The 18,571-nt window shown below is 34.1% G+C and overlaps 1 protein-coding gene across 2 annotated transcripts in view; it reads left to right on the top strand.

The window, feature by feature from the left end:
• Positions 1 to 2,224: 2,224 nt before the first annotated feature.
• Positions 2,225 to 18,571, top strand: part of LOC136024880 (PDZ domain-containing protein GIPC3-like) — a 101,719-nt gene continuing 85,372 nt past the window's right edge. For both annotated transcript variants that reach the window (XM_065700411.1, XM_065700409.1), the window contains exons 1-3: positions 2,225 to 2,443; positions 7,330 to 7,426; positions 16,123 to 16,256. In XM_065700411.1, the coding sequence (XP_065556483.1) occupies positions 2,327 to 2,443; positions 7,330 to 7,426; positions 16,123 to 16,256 (348 nt within the window). In that variant the 5' untranslated portion in view covers positions 2,225 to 2,326. The remainder of the gene's footprint in view (positions 2,444 to 7,329; positions 7,427 to 16,122; positions 16,257 to 18,571) is intronic.

Raw genomic sequence — 18,571 nt, 5'->3', positions numbered from 1 at the left:
ATGTCCAAGGGCTGTCTTCAGCACAATACGAGAAAGAGAAAAAAAAATATGTATACATAAATAAAATTACATTAAAATGTGAAAATTAAAACTAATAATGTTAAAAACTTTTTTAAACAGCCCTAGCATCCTTACTTCAACGAAGTTCAACCAGGACTCATAGAATTGATTTCACAAAATATTAACAGAATTGATTTCCTCTGTCTTGAAAAGATTTTCCCTATTGTTTCAACTTTGTATTTGTTTGTTATGGAAAGACAGTGTGGTCTTTGTCCCTATTTTTTTTTATGTTATCAGAAACTTAGCAAAAACAAGGAACAGCAGTATGTCTTAATGAGCAGTCAACAAAAAATTTCATTGAGTGGACAATTATTAGCCTTATATATTTCAGACATTCTTGAAAGTCTATTGAAGAGAAATTCTTCTAATTTAATATCTTTTTAGGTTTAGAAGTAACGACGTTCAGCACCATGCAAAGGTTATATCTTGCACTAAACTTGGGCACCTCTTTCTTATAAAACTTCAGCTGGTGAGTCCCCTATGAAGTGTTTAATCCAGACAAGAATAATACTTTTATCAGAAGAAAGCCATTAGTTAATGTTGTATTTAATTGATAGTTTACCTAAGGTTTTAATTTTCAACAAAAACAGAAAACTTTGGGAGAGTCACAAGTCTTTATTTTTAACTGTATTCTCTGGTGAAATTAAAAGAAATAATTACAACTAAAATAAATTAACAACATAATAGGTATAAAATCTTAGTAAATTATAATTACCAACAAAAGCTCATAAGAATCTGAAATGTCAATCTCGTTATACAAAAGTGGTACCAGAAGTCCATGTCTTAATGTGTGGCCACTATTTGCCTATGCTCATTATGTAGAGGATGGTATTCAGGTTCAATTCATACGAAAACATTTCAAAGTTCCCCAGAAAACTGTAGAGACTGCAAGTCTTCTTCCTCTGAAGAATCACTCTCAACAGATGAGGAGCTATCAAAGATAGTAGAAAAGATCTGCAATGAAGCTCCCCGTGCAGCATTCCATGAGTAGACTTAGAAGTCATTTCTTCAGCGAAAGAGTCATCAATCTGTGGAATCAACTATCTGAGGAAATATTTTCTGCAGCTTCAACCGACACGTTCAACTCCCACCTTGATAAGGAATTGCCCTTTCAGGAGCCCGTTTATAGATTTTCTCCACATAGAAATCACTAAAGTACTATACGGTTAGAGAATGATGATACTGATCAGGGTATAAGGAGAGAAAAACACTGATCTAGAGTAAATATATTAATGACTTTTAGTTTTAATATTTAAAAGAACTTATTTTCAACTGTTTACTTTTGTTTCTACATCCTTCAAGCTGATCAAAGAAAAGGCTTAGAAAGCAGAATGAAATATCAGAAAAGAACAATAAATAAGAATTTAAACCATAAAATGAAACAAGAATATTGCTTCTAGTGTGCTTTATTTAGAAAAGTAAATAAAGTTACAACAACCAAAGTCAGCAAAAAAAACGCTTAAAGTTTATCTAACACTTAGATAATAAAACATAAATTTCATTTTTCGCTAAAAAAAAAAAAAAAAAAAACAATAGAAAATAGTATATTGTGTTTTTCGTTAATAACAAAAGAGTTGAGCTTGAAAAACACAAAGAAAGAAGCAAAAGCACTACATAAGGCTTAAGTAGCTTTAAATTGGAAATAATTGCTACAATTTGGTAGCAATAACTTAAAAAGCACTAACTTTCTTGATATGAATATAACAGCTGGAATTATATTTTGGGTTTCTCCATTTTTATCAATAATTTTTTTTAAGCATAAAGAAAGATTGTTTAAATATCCAAACATAACTGCATATAAAATGATATCAAAGCTTAGCTTTTATCAACGTCTTTAAGCGAGCTTATGAGATATGCCGGTTTGTTTTAATAACGTAAGAAACGTCTAGATATAAATATAAGTTAAAAAAAAAAACTTAGTGTAAATCCTAGTGATTATAGTAGTTGATTTGAGATTTAAAAAAAGTCATTAATCTGGTTGATTAATAACTCTTTATAGTCTTATTTTTCGATTCTCATTTGTATCTTAATTGAAATTTTGCCATAAAATAGGAACTTAGTTTTTGGGTGAAAAAAAAAGTAGCACAATACAAATGTACCTTGATCAAGAAGATAACAATTTTTATGTGTCAATAATGTAACAATTTTTCTTATCTTTCAGATAAGAGTGAATATTGGTTTCTCTTGAATGCTTTTTTAGTGAAAATATTAAAACTTAAAAAGTGAAATATTAACTTAATTAGTAAAAATATTAACTTAAAAAATAATGCCGTTCCATTGCCAACTAGCTCATGGATCACCAACTGGAATTATACCTGGATTTACTAATGTCAAAGAACTATATGGAAAGATTGCTGAATGTTATGACATACAACCAGAAGAGGTAAATTATCAGCTTGTATTGAATTTAAAAATTGCAAATCCTGTTCTAAATTAAGTCAATTGCTATCGATCTCACGGACACGTCTAAATTTGGGTAACAGTTGGACGTATGGTCTATTCTGAACTAATTAGTTCGCAACAAGAGAGTAACACCACTTTATTCTCCATTCAACACAACTTCCAAATATAATGGCTGGTGTCATGACAAATACGTCCCAGCCCTCCTACCTTAAAGGAGCAAGATAGGGATGTTCTTAGACTATACACAAAAGATTGCTGACTCTGTTGAATTGTATTATTTTTTTAAATTCTTTCGTATTAACAGCTGGTTCAGAAATCAAAATAATGCTATTACGAATAAATTAAGAATTTTGTTTACAGTCTGGGGCTGTATTTCATTTGGAGCGGGGGAGCTGCGAAGCCATTGTCACGGTATCAATCAATACATTTTGAACCGTTATGAATGGTTGTTGAACAGTACTACCCTACGTTTGTTAGTGGTTAGTTTACAAGAGCCTATACAAAACCATAAGTTTTGATGCAAGCATCGGAGTCGCATGTTGTCTACTGACTTATTGGCATATTAACTTATAGTTTTGTTTTACTGATTTATTGGCTGCTTATATCAACTAACAGCAAGGGCATATTAAGAATTTTTTTTGAGGCAAGAGGGGTATTTTTCTTCGGGGAGATATATTTTTTTAAGTTTAAAAAATCGTCCTTACGAGTTGCATAAAATTTTGATGGAGGGGGCTCAAACCTGGTAACCCCACCCAGTGATACGTCCTTGACTGGCAAGTTACTTTTAAGCTGCTCCATTCTTCAATTATTTTTACCGTAAGCTACCAAAATGTGCTAATATATAACATTTCCGACTTCTGATATTTGATAGCTTTTGCCCCCCCCCCACCTATGTTTACTATTTTTAACCTATTTCCTGGAGTCAACTGCACCCTACCATGGTTTTTGACCAGGTATCAGCTACTGGTTTATGCACAAAAATTGAAAATAAACTGCATGTTAGCTTTAATTTCTAAGCATTGAAGGATATGCACTTGTTTTTGCTCCTATGCAGGTGACTTAAACCAAAACCTGTTGAATTAAAGTTAGTAGCAAACATGAGCGTTCATTCGTGTTCTCGCAGCTGCAGTTAATTTTGGGCGTCACAAATTTTTCTTTTTCTTGCCTTGCATCAATGACGCTTGGAGTGCTTTTTATGGAATATAATATTTCTGTTCATGATGAAATACACATACAATAATACTGTATATTATTCCCCCAAAGCCACTTTGGCCTGTAAAGAAGGAAGAAGACATACTAGTCATCAGTTCTGAAAAAAAAATTACTTACAGAGAGGATAGAAAAAAAGAAAACAAAAAAAAATATTTAATACAAAAATTAAATAGATTATGTTGATTAAATGAATTAAATAAGATTAAATAAACTTCAATGAATCCTACACAAAAAAAAGAATAAAAAAAAATACTTCTAAGAAACCAAACAAATTATATTTCCTTTTTTGAACAACCTAAAAGAGTGGCACCTTAGACCTGATTTATTCATCGCATTTCACAGTATATAACTCACTATTATAGGATTGAAATCTGACCTTACAGGACGAATAAAAGGAATATGAATATGATTGTTTTGCATTACGGAGTCATAATTATTCTGATCGGAGGTAAGAGGCGGTGGTACACTTAGGGGCTGAGGGAGGTAACCATTAAGCTGAGATAAAATTAAAACTTGGGTACGAGACAGTATACAGTTATTGGGGATCAAATAAAGGGAAAACTCATGAATACTTATTTTCCTAAATGACATTTTCAGCTTTGTTATAAACCTTAGAAATCCGTTTTAAAAGTGAAGGAAAATGGACATACCGATTTACGCTAGTTACAAATTTAAGTTTCGAAAGTAACAATTTTTAAATATTACAGTCGTTTGTCTACCGTCCTAATACAGGTTCTGGCTAACAGTTTTATTAACAACTGTATTTCCGTGAGGTAACAGAAAATTGTTTGCTGACCTTGTTAGCAGCAGGGACGTCGTTTGGGGGTAGGGGGCTGCTTGTTAGCACATTTGGTACTTACTTGTTATGGTGACAGCACTAAAGAAGTGAAGTTAGGTTTAATCCTAATGAAATATATTAAAATATGATGAAAATATAATACTTTATTAATAAAGTTATCGAAAATACAACAGAAAATGATGGAAAGCAGGCCGCCCAGAAAGCATTATCGTAAGTACCTAACCACCTGTATATATTAAATATTTAATTAAAATGTGCCGGCATACATACCTTTTATATCGGTCAAGAAGCTGATCATCTCCCAGTGGACACAGAAAACCAGTTTCATTATAGATCAAAAACCAAGTGCGATCACTATAAAATATAAGTACTGAACTTTTTTCAAACAAATTGAATGGTTACTGGAGAAAATTGCTCGAGGCTCTGAATCATAATATTCCAAACTTATAATGCAGTAAAGCAGCATGACCAGTCTCTACACTATTAACAAGGACAACAAATCCATGACTGCCAATAGCCTCTAGAGTTATCAAATTATTTTGTTGGTTTCCTATAAATATCTTCTGAGATAGGCTAAGCCTAGTAGGCTATGATGAAGTATTTTTTTCAAACTCTCTGCCAAATTGACATGTTTGTGACAATTGTTTGGGAACAATTTTTTTCTGGCTGAAACTTCCTTTAAAGATAAATCGGCTCTCCTGTAGTATGGGGCAGATACATTCATCTGTACCACTCTATGGCGATGGTACCAAAAATATTTATTAGTGAATGTCCCAATAGAAATCAAATTTCGGTAAAGAGGAGTTAAAGAAATTTTTGTCTTTTGTGCACGAATTTGCAACAATGTGCCCTCTTCTGCCACATGTAAAATACCACCATTCCTTTTGGAGCCGACTGTCAAAGTGAGTTATCTCTCATATGTGGATGATATCTTTATGTAGGGCACTTTGCGGCCACGACAGAAAACCGTCGACAGCCTTTAATCTGGTGTACTTGATATCGGTTTAGCAGTTGCTTTTTCAATGAAAAAATCTTTGGTTTTTGGTTGCAGTGCTCCTTACCCTTAGATCCAGGTTGGCCTTACTTCTACTTCTGCTTCCACGTCTCTCTAAAATCTTTTGTTTCGATGCCGAAGACCCATTTGAGCAACGCTCTTGCTCATTATTAATGCATCAAAGTAGAAATGAAGATAGTTCAACGGACTTTTCTCCAGGCTGAAGTGTCAATTCGATAAGAAAATGCACTATAGCCATTATACCATAGTCTTTGCTCATCATGTTTTCTTTCTGGTCTTACTTCGGAAGTTTCCTATGGTGTCTAAACGAAAATTCGTATATTGTATTTTTTTTGTTTCAATCCTGTAAATATATTCCTCATATTTGAATTTTGGTTCGAAAACTAACTTACTTAGTTGTACTTACTTACTTGTGCTTGTTGCACGTTTAAGCTGTATTCAGGTTGATCGTGACATCTAGCAGACGACGACATGTCTCCTTCCAGAGGTTTCACTCAAGGGTAGCAAGCACCACGTCCTTTAGCCACTAACAATCCCAACGATGGCCTGTATATTCTGAACACTCCTATTGGCTCCAGATCAAACTTCACTGTCGCAAGTCATATCTTCTTTTCGCCTCCTGTTTTCTTCTTCCATGCCGGTAGTAGTGGACATTTGAGACATCTTTTTCTTATTTCGTCATCTGGTATGTGAATTGTGTGGGTAACCATCTCAGTTTCCTCTCTCTGATAGTATTGGAGACATGTGGGTGATCTCCGTATCTCCAGACTTTCGTCATTTTAGATTCTGTCTGAAAGGTGGATTCCTAGTATATAGTGCCGGAATTTTTTGCGACAGAACATAACCTTATTACGGTTTTAGATCTTTGGCTATGGAAGTGACCTTTGGAAACACCAGGATTCATACTAACAAGATTCTAATTGTTGCAGAATGAATATTTTGGAAATGTCTGGGAGTTTGTGTTGATTAGTGGCATAAGAGAAATGCGTAATCTATTAAACAATTATGTAAGTTCGTTCGTGTAGGGACTAAACATAGGGGATGTTTGACGGGATAATTTGTTAAGGAATGTAGGCGTTGAGAATTATTACGATTGTTGTTTGCTGGCTAAAAACTATACCTTTTTGTGTTCTTTCTTATTTTTGGTTTGTATTATTAGGTGCTGTGTTTTGTTCTTCGGGCTTTTGTGAGTGTGGTTGCTTATGTGTTTGCACGGCTCAATAGCTTTTCCTACGAAATTTGATGTTATTATTCCTCAGTATATTTGTTGTTTTGCCAAAAGTACCGAGGCTCTCAAAATAAATAGACCATCGAAATAATAGTCCAACAATAGACTATGAGCTCAATAGGTCTATTTATACCTGATTGGGAAGTTCTAAGAATTATTTTGTTGTTGTTTCATAATTAGAAAATTCTTATGCAGTACTACATTTTCATCAATGTTGCCACGCTTGACTGAAAACAAACAAGCATAACTAATTGGTGAAATATGACAGCGCTTTTAGACTACGATAATTCAGTTGTTAACAATCTGTCACTTCTCAAATACAACTACATCTTCAAGTTCAAGCATAACATCTTAAACGATTTAGGGTAATAGGTTTATAGCTTAGTTTTGTCTGTGTAATTTGCTGTTTCCTTTTTTCCAAATTTGGTGAACTACTACTAAAAACTGCAAATGGTGGTCTTTTTCATCGAACCATTGAATCATTGATTTATCCAAATTATTTTAATTTATATATTAGTGTCTAAGTCTTCACCTAAGCAATTAAAAAATTAGATTTGATTTATACTGTCCTTGGTATGACGATTTAGCTCTAGTGTATCTTTTTCTTTTCAGATTTTGTATTGTACTTTGAATACGCACAAAGTGGACATGACTAAATTACTTGGTGGAATGATTGGATTAGATGATTTTATTTTTGCTCACAGAAAAGGTAAGAATTAGACATTATTCTTCTAAAACTTTTAATCAAATATTTGCCACCATTTGGGTAAAGAGAGCATCTGAAAGAATATATTATTACCAAACACATTGATAAGAAATAGTGAATTTACTTAAGAATATGTTTAAAGCCGAAACTTTTCGTTCGTTTTGCTTCTTCAAAATATCATTAAAAAACAATTGCTGTTTGTGCACTTTTTAGTAGCTCCAAATTTGTCACTGAAACAGCCGTTTAATAAAGATGGGGTAAATAGACTTAGCTATTTAGATATCTTTTCTTGCATACGCTATATTAATCATGTAATTGGCTCAAAAATGGAACGATTGATGTCACAAAATAAATAAATAAAATAAGAACTCCTTTTTTAACACAGAACTATACAACAGCAATTCTCAATACCAGCCAGTCAATACCAACCAGTCAGAAAATATAGTTGTGTTTTTGTATAGGGGTTGCATGTATTTGTCCATAAAATTGTCTAAACTTCTATATATACCACTGAGGATTTTTTTTTTGCTTATTTTGATGCATCCCATCCAATCATGTTTCCACAATTATATGTCTATATATCAAAATTTTTGCAGGAGAATTCTCTTATTTATGCTAAATCTGAGTCAAATTCGTTATTTTTTTTATCAACAGACATATCGAGATTTAATGTTAGAATCGAATGTCTGAAAGAATCAAAATTAAAAAAAAATTAATTGGAAATCTCCACAAATTGAAACCCTGAGAATTTAAAACATCATTCTATACCTTTCAAATACAAAGATAACAAACACATAATTTATTTGTTTCTTACGAAGCACTTCGACTCATATACTTAGTTTGAAGCACATACCTACAAGCATCTTTATTAGAGTTCATATTTTTCTGACGATTATGATCTTTATTCCAATATTTTAGGATGAGTAAAAGAAGAAATACTACCTTTCAAATATAACAAGAAAGTTGAATAATTATCTGTGTCTGCACCATTGGTTGGGTTTGCAACATTTCTAATGGTTCTATTTTCGGAATTATTATCTTCTTTTGTTACTTTTAAGGTATCTTTTACTAATAGTCTTTTATCATCAACTCTAGTCAATGTATTGCAAGGTGATTGATAAATTTTAGTCAATCTGTTTATATCCTCACTTAAGTACAGATTTGTAAGAATTTGTTAGTTAACAGCTTCACCCTTGAAATCGTGCAAAATAATTTTCACATTATGTAAATTCATAGTTTTTCTGATTTTAGATGCCCTATATTAGTTAATCGTTTCAATTGTAAATCAAGTTTGCCATCATCATCCAGTAATCTGCTTTCGTTACATGCATACTTTCGATATTCACCTCCTAAACTTTTAAACTTGTTCATTTAGTATGCTCAAATTTTATTAAGTGAATATCCAATTTCTTTCTGTATTTGAGAGATCCATCATTGGTTTTCAAATAAATTAGCATAAATCGATGATCCTTTGTTGCTTCACTAAATTAGTTAATGCAATTTTTCTTTTTTCAAGTCAGATGCATGGTTTTGTCTCATTCTATCAATTTTTTGGGATCACAACACATGAAAAATGCAAAATAGTTACAGTCTAATCGCGTAATTTTAGGTGTATTAAAATATCCCTGAGAAATATAAATTATTGATGTGTTCGTTTTATACCTCTCCCAAATAAATCATTAATTTTTCCTGATCTTTTTCGGTTACAAAATTATCCAAGATAACTAAATTTTGACTCTTGGCATCTAGGTCATCTCCTCAATGATATGGTTTGTATCATCACTCGCAACCAAAAACATATATCAGTTTTTTCTTCCAAGACATTCATGTTAATCACTAAATCTTTGTATTTATCTTCTTCAAGATCTTAAGCATACATATAAATTTTTATAAAGTATAAGTAATCAAAAATCAAGCTCAAGAATAATTGTTTCTACATTTATATAGTTTAATAGGTAATTTTCCATCCATTTACTTGGTAAAAAAAGGCTACATATTGCTTGTCCACTTTAGTAAACGCAGATAAAACTTTGCATACTTGTAGTACATTGAGCGCAATTTCATTTTATATGTAGCCGTAAAACTGTGCCAAAATGGGCAAAGGGAAATATAATGAGGCAAAATCATAGCATTGTACACTTGGGTCAGCAGATGACGATCAAACTTCCCCTTATTTGTCATTATACAGCTATGCGTAAAAGAATACCGCTTCTGAAAATGAGAGCAGTAACCGCCGTGCCCCTAGTATTGACCGTCCAATTGGGAGGCCCAGATATACAATATCATCCACAAGCTCAACAATAGAATCACCAGGTGTGACGCTCCAACCAAAATCTGATTTTGGGCTAAAAAGCAGCACTTCAGAATTTTCAATATTAAATTGGAGTCCAATATTGGCTTAGTTTTGTCGTGTTTTATTGAAATTAGCTTCTAGCTCATACAGAAATATTCTCAGGCTCAGCAAATCAACTGCATAACCAATCAAAGACAAATCAATACTATGCAGAATATAAGTAATAACTGACTTTGATTGTAGCCTTATAATACTGTCATTAAACACTGTCGGTGATGAAACAGCACCTTGTCTTTCTTATCCCTTCTTTACTGGGAAGAGGGAATTTCAACGCAAAAAATAGCAGAAACATATAAGAGACTAGCACACTCTTTACCTAATAGGAGGAGCCTCAGTTCCTTTTTCAGATTTTCATACATGTCAGCCAGCGGGGCTAGGATGCAGGGATCAACACCGGGCAAACCCAAATCAAATATGATCTCCTCGTTGATAAGTGAATCAAATGCGCCACTTACATCATGGGCTGCTAAAGCAATAATTTCACCGTGTTTTTTTTTTTTTTTTGCATCAACTTAAGCAGATACCAAAGCAGAAATGGCATGGCCACATCCAAGGCGAGATTGAAAACGAACTGGTGGGCTTGAACTTTACGTTTATTTCTCATTTTATCAATTATCAATTTTTCAAATTATTAAATTTTACAAAATACAGCTGCAACTTTTATTTGGCAAAAAGAAGAACATTCAGAAGGGGGTTTATTCTTCTTAGGGATAGAAGTCAAACATCCAATTGAAAAAGAATCAGGGACCAATCCCAGATTAAATATCATCAAACAGTTCGTGGTAACGAACTGTAGTAACGAACGACCCGGCTCAATAGTAACCAAAACTCTAAAAAATTGAATTTTGATATCAATAGCTACCTCAAAAGAATCGCATTTTAATGCTGATTTTGAATATTTAAGTTTCATCAAGTTTAGTCTTACCCATCAAAATTTACGAGCCTGAGAAAATTTGCCTTATTCAGGAAAATAGGGGGAAACACCCCCTAAAAGTCGTAGGATCTTAACGAAAATGACACTATTAGATTCAGCGTATCAGCGAACCTTACTGTAGAAGTTTCAAGCTCCTATCTACAAAAATGTGGAATTTTGTATTTTTTGCCAGAAGACAAATCACGGGTGTGTGTTTATTTGTTTGTTTTTTTTTTTGTTTTTTTTCCCAGGGGTCATCGTATCGACCAAGTGGTCCTAGAATGTCGCAAGAGGGCTCATTCTAACGGAAATGAAAATTTCTAGTGCCCTTTTTAAGTGACCAAAAAATTGGAGGGCATCTAGGCCCCCTCCCACGCTCATTTTTTTCCCAAAGTCAACGGATCAAAATTTCGAGATAGCCATTTTGTTCAGCACAGTTGAAAATGATAATAACTATGTCTTTGGGGATGACTTACTCCCCCACAATCCCTGGGGGAGGGGCTGCAAGTTACAAACTTTGACCAGTGTTTACATATAGTAATGGTTATTGGGAAGTGTTCAGACGTTTCCAGGGGGATTTTATTTTGTTTGGGGGTAGGGCTTAGGAGAGGGGGCTATGTTGGAGGATATTTACTTGCAGGAATCTGTCATGGGGGAAGAAAAATTCAATGAAAAGGGCGCAGGATTTTCTAGCATTACTATAAGAAAACAATGAAAAATAAACATGACAACGTTTTTTTCAAATAAAAAGGAAGAAGTAGCATTGAAACTTAAAACGAACAGAGATTATTACGCATATGAGGGGTTCTAAAAATACTTTAGCATAAAGAGCGAGGTATTTAGGAGGAGATAAATACCTTGCTCTTTATGCTAAAGTATTTTTAGTAATTTCAACTATTTATTCTACGGTCTTTCTGATTCAGGGGTCATTCTTAAAGAATTGGTACAAAACTTACGATTTAGCGTAAAGAGCGAGGTATCAACGAGGGTACAAACCCCCTCGTGTGCATAATAAAAATATAAGGTTATGAAAGTTTGTTACGTAAGTTAATTCTTAAGTTACGTATATTTTTTACGAATAAAAGCGTTCGTTAAAAATTAAAAGTTCTAGTTGCCTTTTTAAGTAACCGAAAAATTGGAGGGCAACTAGGCCTCCTTCTCCACCCCTTATTTCTCAAAATCGTCTGATCAAAACTAAGAGAAAGCCATTTAGTCAAAAAAAGAATTAATATACAAATTTCATTTTAATAATTTATGTGCGGAGAGCCAAAACCAAACATGTATTAATTTAAAAACGTTCAGAAATTAAATAAAAAAAGCTAATTTTTTAGCTGAAAGTAAGGAGCGACATTAAAACTTAAAACGAGCAGAAATTACTCCGTATATGAAATGGGTTGTCCCCTCCGCAATCCCTCTCTCTTTACGCTAAAGTTTGACTCTTTGCCACAATTCTACTTTTTAAAACAATTGAAAGCCTTAGCGTAAAGAGCGAAGGATTGCGGAGGGGACAACCCATTTCATATACGGAGTAATTTCTGCTCGTTTTAAGTTTTAATGTCGCTCCTTACTTTCAGCTAAAAAAATTATTTTTTTTATTTAATTTGGTAAAGGATTGATAAGTGTTCCATAAGCAATTCAGCACAGAACGACAAATGCTGTGCAGATATCCCATCAAATTCTCTAGATGTTTTTCTTCAGTTTACAAATTGCATAAATAATCAAGCAGTTTGTAATTATCAGTCCCGGTCTAGAAACATGCAAAAAAATCTCAGAGTTTCACTTTGTAACTAGTTTGAAGACGTTAACCAGTGAGAAAAGTGGTATACGAGACGGTATTTGACTTGGTATATCTTTTACAAGACTAGACCACAACATATTTGGCCGACACCGAGCTTCTTCTGAATAAGACGAAATAATTGAACTCTGATGCAGAGAAAGATGCTTTGCAAACTGGCGTTTAATATTAATACACAGTTTTCACAGCCACCCATCGCAATGAGACACGGGACTGCTTCAGGCATTTCTGTACATATGCTTCTTTCTAGGGGGTGGTATATTGGACTGAGGGAAGATCAGCTTAAAAAGAAAGATACAAAAATATACCAACTAAAATGCATTGTGAGTCCCTTAACGCCTCAAAACCTATTACGCAATATGGCCCTCCCTCCAATCCACGATACAACCATGGCACCTATCTTCAATAAAATCCTTACAAGTCCCTACCGTTTCATCCAGGAGCAAACCACTACAATCTCTACTTAAAAAAATAACTCAATAATTAGTAAATTTACTTATTTATTTAAATTCTTTATTCAATTTAACCTATTTGAAAACAAGATATTTTTTTATTCTCTTTTTGAAAGAACCAAGGCAGCTCCTACCTCTCAGTTCAACTTGAAGGGTATTGTAAGCCTTAGCGCGAACGATTTGTGAAATGACATCCGTATTTTTATTCAATTTATGTTTTTCCCATAGGCATATCCTAGATCTTCATTTGGGGGGATATTTTCTGTGGAGGGTATTCATAAGAAAAACGTGCAAAACGCATTAAAAATGTGTTTATATTCATTTTAGTTACTTTTTCACGAGTTGGACAATTTTTTTTTTGGGGGGGAGGGGGGTCAAGCCCTATATCACCCCCTTAAATATTTTCTTGATTTTTTTTATTGATATGTGAGCCGTCCTTGTTCCTAATACCTTGAAAAGTTAAGCTATTACACCATTTGACAATAATTATTATCGGAATATCTAATTTAATAACAAAGTGTTTTGTGTACGAACAATCTCTGAATTCCAAATACTACCTATAAAAACTAAACAAAACACTAAACGGGAAGTACTGTTTATAACTATAGTTATTTTGTTTAGCATAAAACGGGTTGTGGTAACGATCTATAGAGAGTGGCCCAGATTAATAATAACAAAAACTTGAAAAAAAGAGTTTTGGGAACACTTCATCTGACAAAAAATGGCTCTTTATAATAATTCCAAATAATAAATGTTATCCATTTTAATGTTATTCATCACCAACTAACAGCCTGTTAACATTTTCCTGGTCTCTTTAAAAAAGAAGAAAGACCCCCAAAAGGCAAGCGCTCTTAATAAAAGATATACAATCAAATTCAGCACAAAAAAACTTATTGTAGAAGTTTCCAACTTGTATCTACGAAAGTGTGAAATTTGCGGTTTTTCCGAGATTAAAGATCCATGGATGCGTGTTCAAGGGTTATCGCATCGAGCTGCCTGTCCTAGAAAATCGGAGGAAGCCTCGTTTGAACGAAAATTACACTTCGAGTGCCCTTTTGATATAGCCAAAAGGATTCTGCCACAGGAAATCGGTGTTTTCTGTCATTTGTGGCACAAAACTACTGTTTTACCCTAAAGAGGACCAATTTCCTATCGATTGAAAATTCTGAGATACTGAATCGATTTAAATTTATCAAAAAATTGTACATTGTGCTTCTCAGTTTCAGAGGCATCAATGCTTCAGAGTGGCACATTTGTCCCTAAGGAGTCACGTAGTTCTAAGGAGTCATGTAGTTATGCATAAATGAGCGTCATCTATTTTAGGGGCGGGCCAGTGGGTCATATTGTACTTGGAGGGGAGGCTGATGCCTCATAAAAGTACATTTGTATGCTCAAATTTTATAAATTCCCTTGACTCTGTAGGTAAATATAGAAGAGCGTCGGAAGGGGGGGGGGGTTCTAGATACTATTACTAATCACTAATTTCTTTTCACTTGGACTAAGTATGAATATGAGCACTGCTTGGTGATAGAGCCTTTCTTGCTGCACAAAATTGTTTTCTTTATAATAAAAAAAAATCACATTAAGACATTTGCTGGGGCATAAGAGGTGGGAGGAGCATAATGAGTGCCTTCAGAAAATCGTCTAAGGGGGGGGGGGGGTGTTAAAAGGACCTTTTTATCGGTGATGCAAAAATTGGGCCTTTTGTTTATTTTTTAAAGATTTAACAGTCGCGGTTACAAACTCCAAGGAGCGACTCTTGCTAATGATTAAAAAAAAATTGATAGCAATAAATAAAATTAAAGAATGCACTATCTCTAGTGATTCCAATTTATAAATTTATCAAGTTCAATTTTATCCACAAAACGTTGGGAGCCTGAAAAAAATTTGCCGCATCCTTCTGTTTAAACCGAAATTTCAATGAAAATATTTCTCATTTTCATATTTAAATGGAAATTGCGTTCTTTTTCGGGAAGCTCGGAGAATTTCATAGTTCAAGGATTTAATATTCCTCGTGGGGGGCATCTTGTTATAGAAGCCTAAACCACGCATTAGATATGCTTATAGATAGGCTACTAACACAATGACATGATGTCACCTCTTTACTCTCGCCGAGGCCTTGGCTCTTGTCAATGACATGTGAGGGGCTTCAGTGTTTTTTCAGCCCTCGCATGATGATATCATCATGTCATCCCAGTTGGGTCAATTCACAAAAATATATGGAGGACTTTATTTTTGAAGTTAGGTAGGACAATTTTGTTGTTTCCAATTTTTTAATGAAATTACCAAGGGCACTTTTTTCAGTCAATAAGTCCCAAGACAAGGTAATTTTTAAATCTAGGGGGGAGGCAAAATAATTTAGTGGGATCAAACGCCCTCTTGTTCCCACCCATGATGGATCTCAGAAAGCTGTGGTTTTAATGCCTTCTCAGAAATAAGATGGGCCTATCTAGGGAGCAAGCAAAACTTTTAGGCTGATGTATTTCGTGCTTTAACACTGAATTTAATAGCACCTGTTTTTAAACTAAATTTAAGTTTGAAGACTAATCTGAAAGTTTTGAATCATTGCCTAAATCTAAATTCTTTTACTTATATAAAAGTAAAATCACGATTAATGGGGGGGGGGTCTTGATATTAACCCCAAAAACAGAAATTTTCAAGATCTTGCCTTTAATCCTGTAAGAAAGTAAATTAGAAAAATATAGGGGTCTTCTACAGGTCGTGCTCCAATTCATGTAAGAAGCAAGAACACTGATACCCAGGATCAAAACAAAGGTTGGGCAACAGAATAGAACTCAAGAGGTGATTTTGACAAGTTAGCTACTGAATTAATTGAATGGAAAATTAATCAACGAGGAAGTTGCTCAAATTTTTTCAAATAGTTTTATATACGAGAGGCAGGGTGCTAAAAAAAAAACTAAAAAAAAAAAAAAAATACTCGACGTAAAATAAAAAAAAAAATGGATCAACTTTTCTTCCGTCTCAAAATGTAAGTGTCTAAGACCATTGAATGCAAGATCGTACGTTTTTTTTTTAACCCTGGTAATAAATAATACTAACGTGGCTATTCATTGAATTTTTGCTTCCCATTTTACAAGAAAATGAACGAAATGTTTAATATTCTAACGAAGAGCTTTCCAGCGACAGTTCTCTTTCTGGGGAACGCTACAGAAAGTTTTATTATAGGTCAAACAAAGGAAATAGAAATTACAAAAACAGAAGAGGCTCTTGGTGTGACAATCACAGATAATGGAACGGGATATGCCTTTATCAAAACAGTAAAGAAAGGAAGTATTATTGACAAAATTGACGACATTAAGGTAAAGGTTTTTTATATTTTTTTCCTTCTTTCTCTTCTCTATCTCTTTTTTCTCTCTATTTTTGAGTTTATAGTGCTTGGCAATTGAATAGGTTTCTTCCAGTGTTTTCCACCCAGCTTCATAGGTGTACCAAAAGAAATCTAGGGGAAAACACCTGGAGTGTTTGGAGTAAGGCCCGATCGATATATGGGTCGCCTGATATTATTAGGCCGATATGACGGTCAGTGTCATTATCGGATATCAGAAAAATATCGATTATCATTTGTGTCCCGGTGTCCCGGTCTGTAATTTCTCTTTGAGTGTCCCGGTCGTCATTTATATTCCCTGTGTCCCGGTCTGTAACATACGACAATAGATCAATTGTGTTGTAACTTTGTTCACGATCCCATTCTACACAAGTAGAAATAGAAACAGTACGGTTAGGTGAAGGCATTCCCAAATGCTTGAGAAGTTTGTTAGCAATAGATAAGCAGCAAATCTTCAATCATAACTAAAGTGCAGTTATAAATTTCTTGTAAAGTCCAAGGTCATATCTGACCTTTCTAGCCGTATTCGTTGGAGTATATTATCGGCGATTTGCGATTTGTATTTCTCCCATAACTCTGTAGGAGATGAAGGAGAGCAAGTTTTGCCGGAAGACACGGGCCGTAATGTCATGTCTATGATCCGGCGATTGTCCAGGATGTAAAACCTGTTGTATCTAATCCCAAGACGAATTATATATAAATGTAATAAATGACGAATCTGTAGGCATAAAATTTTATTGCGCTGCATTTCTTATCCATCTCTTTGTTAATGGCAGGATCTATCAATTTAATATTAAAGTGATAGCCGTCGGCTCCATCCCAAAAAATGATAGGATATTGTAGGACATCGTAGCATCGATGAGTTTAATAAAAACTTCTCTTTGAAACGCCTTCTTATATACTTATAAAGACGTCATATACAAAGCCTTTGAAGTCATATACAAATCACCGACCATAACGATTGCCACTTCGTTGATAGTTGCGTATCAGTAGGCATCAATTCGATTGCTGTTTTGAACAGAAGCACTAAATTATTATTTATGTGGAAAAGATGTTGCAACTGGGAAACGATAGTCCGTTCAACGTCGTTATTTTATCATCGGTATCACTTTCAATTTGTTTGGTTTGTTTTACCTTGACTTGTCTTTCGTCACTATGAAATACATATCGCCGAACCTTTGTTTTTTTTTAACTAAAATCTGGTAGGCATTGATGACTTTATCCAAGTCAAAAGCCCAAGCCCAATCATCATCGCTATCATTTTCAGTTTTGATACGTTTTGACTCTCGCTGTCCAGGTTGTTTCAGGTTGCTCTTTTGGTTCCTCGGCATGCTTTCTTTTGGCGATTTCTCTTTGAGACGCAAACCTGTTTTCACGCTGTTGTTGTGGTTCCTCGGTACGCTTTCTTTTCTTACTTTCTCTATTAGCCGCAAGCCTTTTGGCATTAGCTCTTTGAGCAGCTTCCTCGGCTGTTTCTTCTGCCATTGTAGGTTCTTCTGTCATTTTAAGATATATATTGAAAATTTTCTCTTTGATGTTGTGATTCCTCGGCACGCTTTCTTTTCATACTTTCTCTATTAGCCGCAAGCCTGTTTTCACGCTGTTGTTGTGATTCCTCGGTACGCTTTCTTTTCTTACTTTCTCTATTAGCCGCAAGCCTTTTGGTATTAGCTCTTTGAGCAGCTTCCTCGGCTGTTTCTCCGGCCATTATAGGTTCTTCTGTCATTTTAAGATCTACATTAAAAATTTATCTTTGATATTGTGATTCCTCGGCACGCTTACTTCTCATACTTTCTCTATTAGCCGCAAGCCTGTTTTTACGCTGTTGTTGTAATTCCTCGGCACGCTTTCTTTTCTTACTTTCTCTATTAGCCGCAAGCCTTTTGGCATTAGCTCTTTGAGCAGCTTCCTCGGCTGTTTCTTCTGCCATTGTAGGTTCCTCTGCCATTTTAAGATCTATATTAAAAATTTCTAAAAAAATAATTTTTTAAAAACATACTTTATCTATTATAATGACGTCATGTACAGTCGACAAACAAACATGACGTCAGTACACAAACAACTTATATATATCTATATATATAAAAATAAGTTGTCTGTGTGTGGATCTGTGGATGGATCAGGTGACGTCACCTGAAAAAACTGGATCAGGTGACAAAACTGAAAACTGAAAAAACTAAAAAAAGGCAAAAACTACAAAAAAAACTAAAAACTAATAAAAAAAATAAAAAAGCTAAAAAACTAAAAAAACTAAAAAAAGGCAAAAACTACAAAAAAAACTAAAAACTA

Source organism: Artemia franciscana, chromosome 3, assembly GCF_032884065.1.
Source record: "Artemia franciscana chromosome 3, ASM3288406v1, whole genome shotgun sequence".
Lineage (NCBI taxonomy): Eukaryota > Metazoa > Arthropoda > Branchiopoda > Anostraca > Artemiidae > Artemia > Artemia franciscana.
This window is presented reverse-complemented; position numbering and strand designations above follow the sequence as displayed.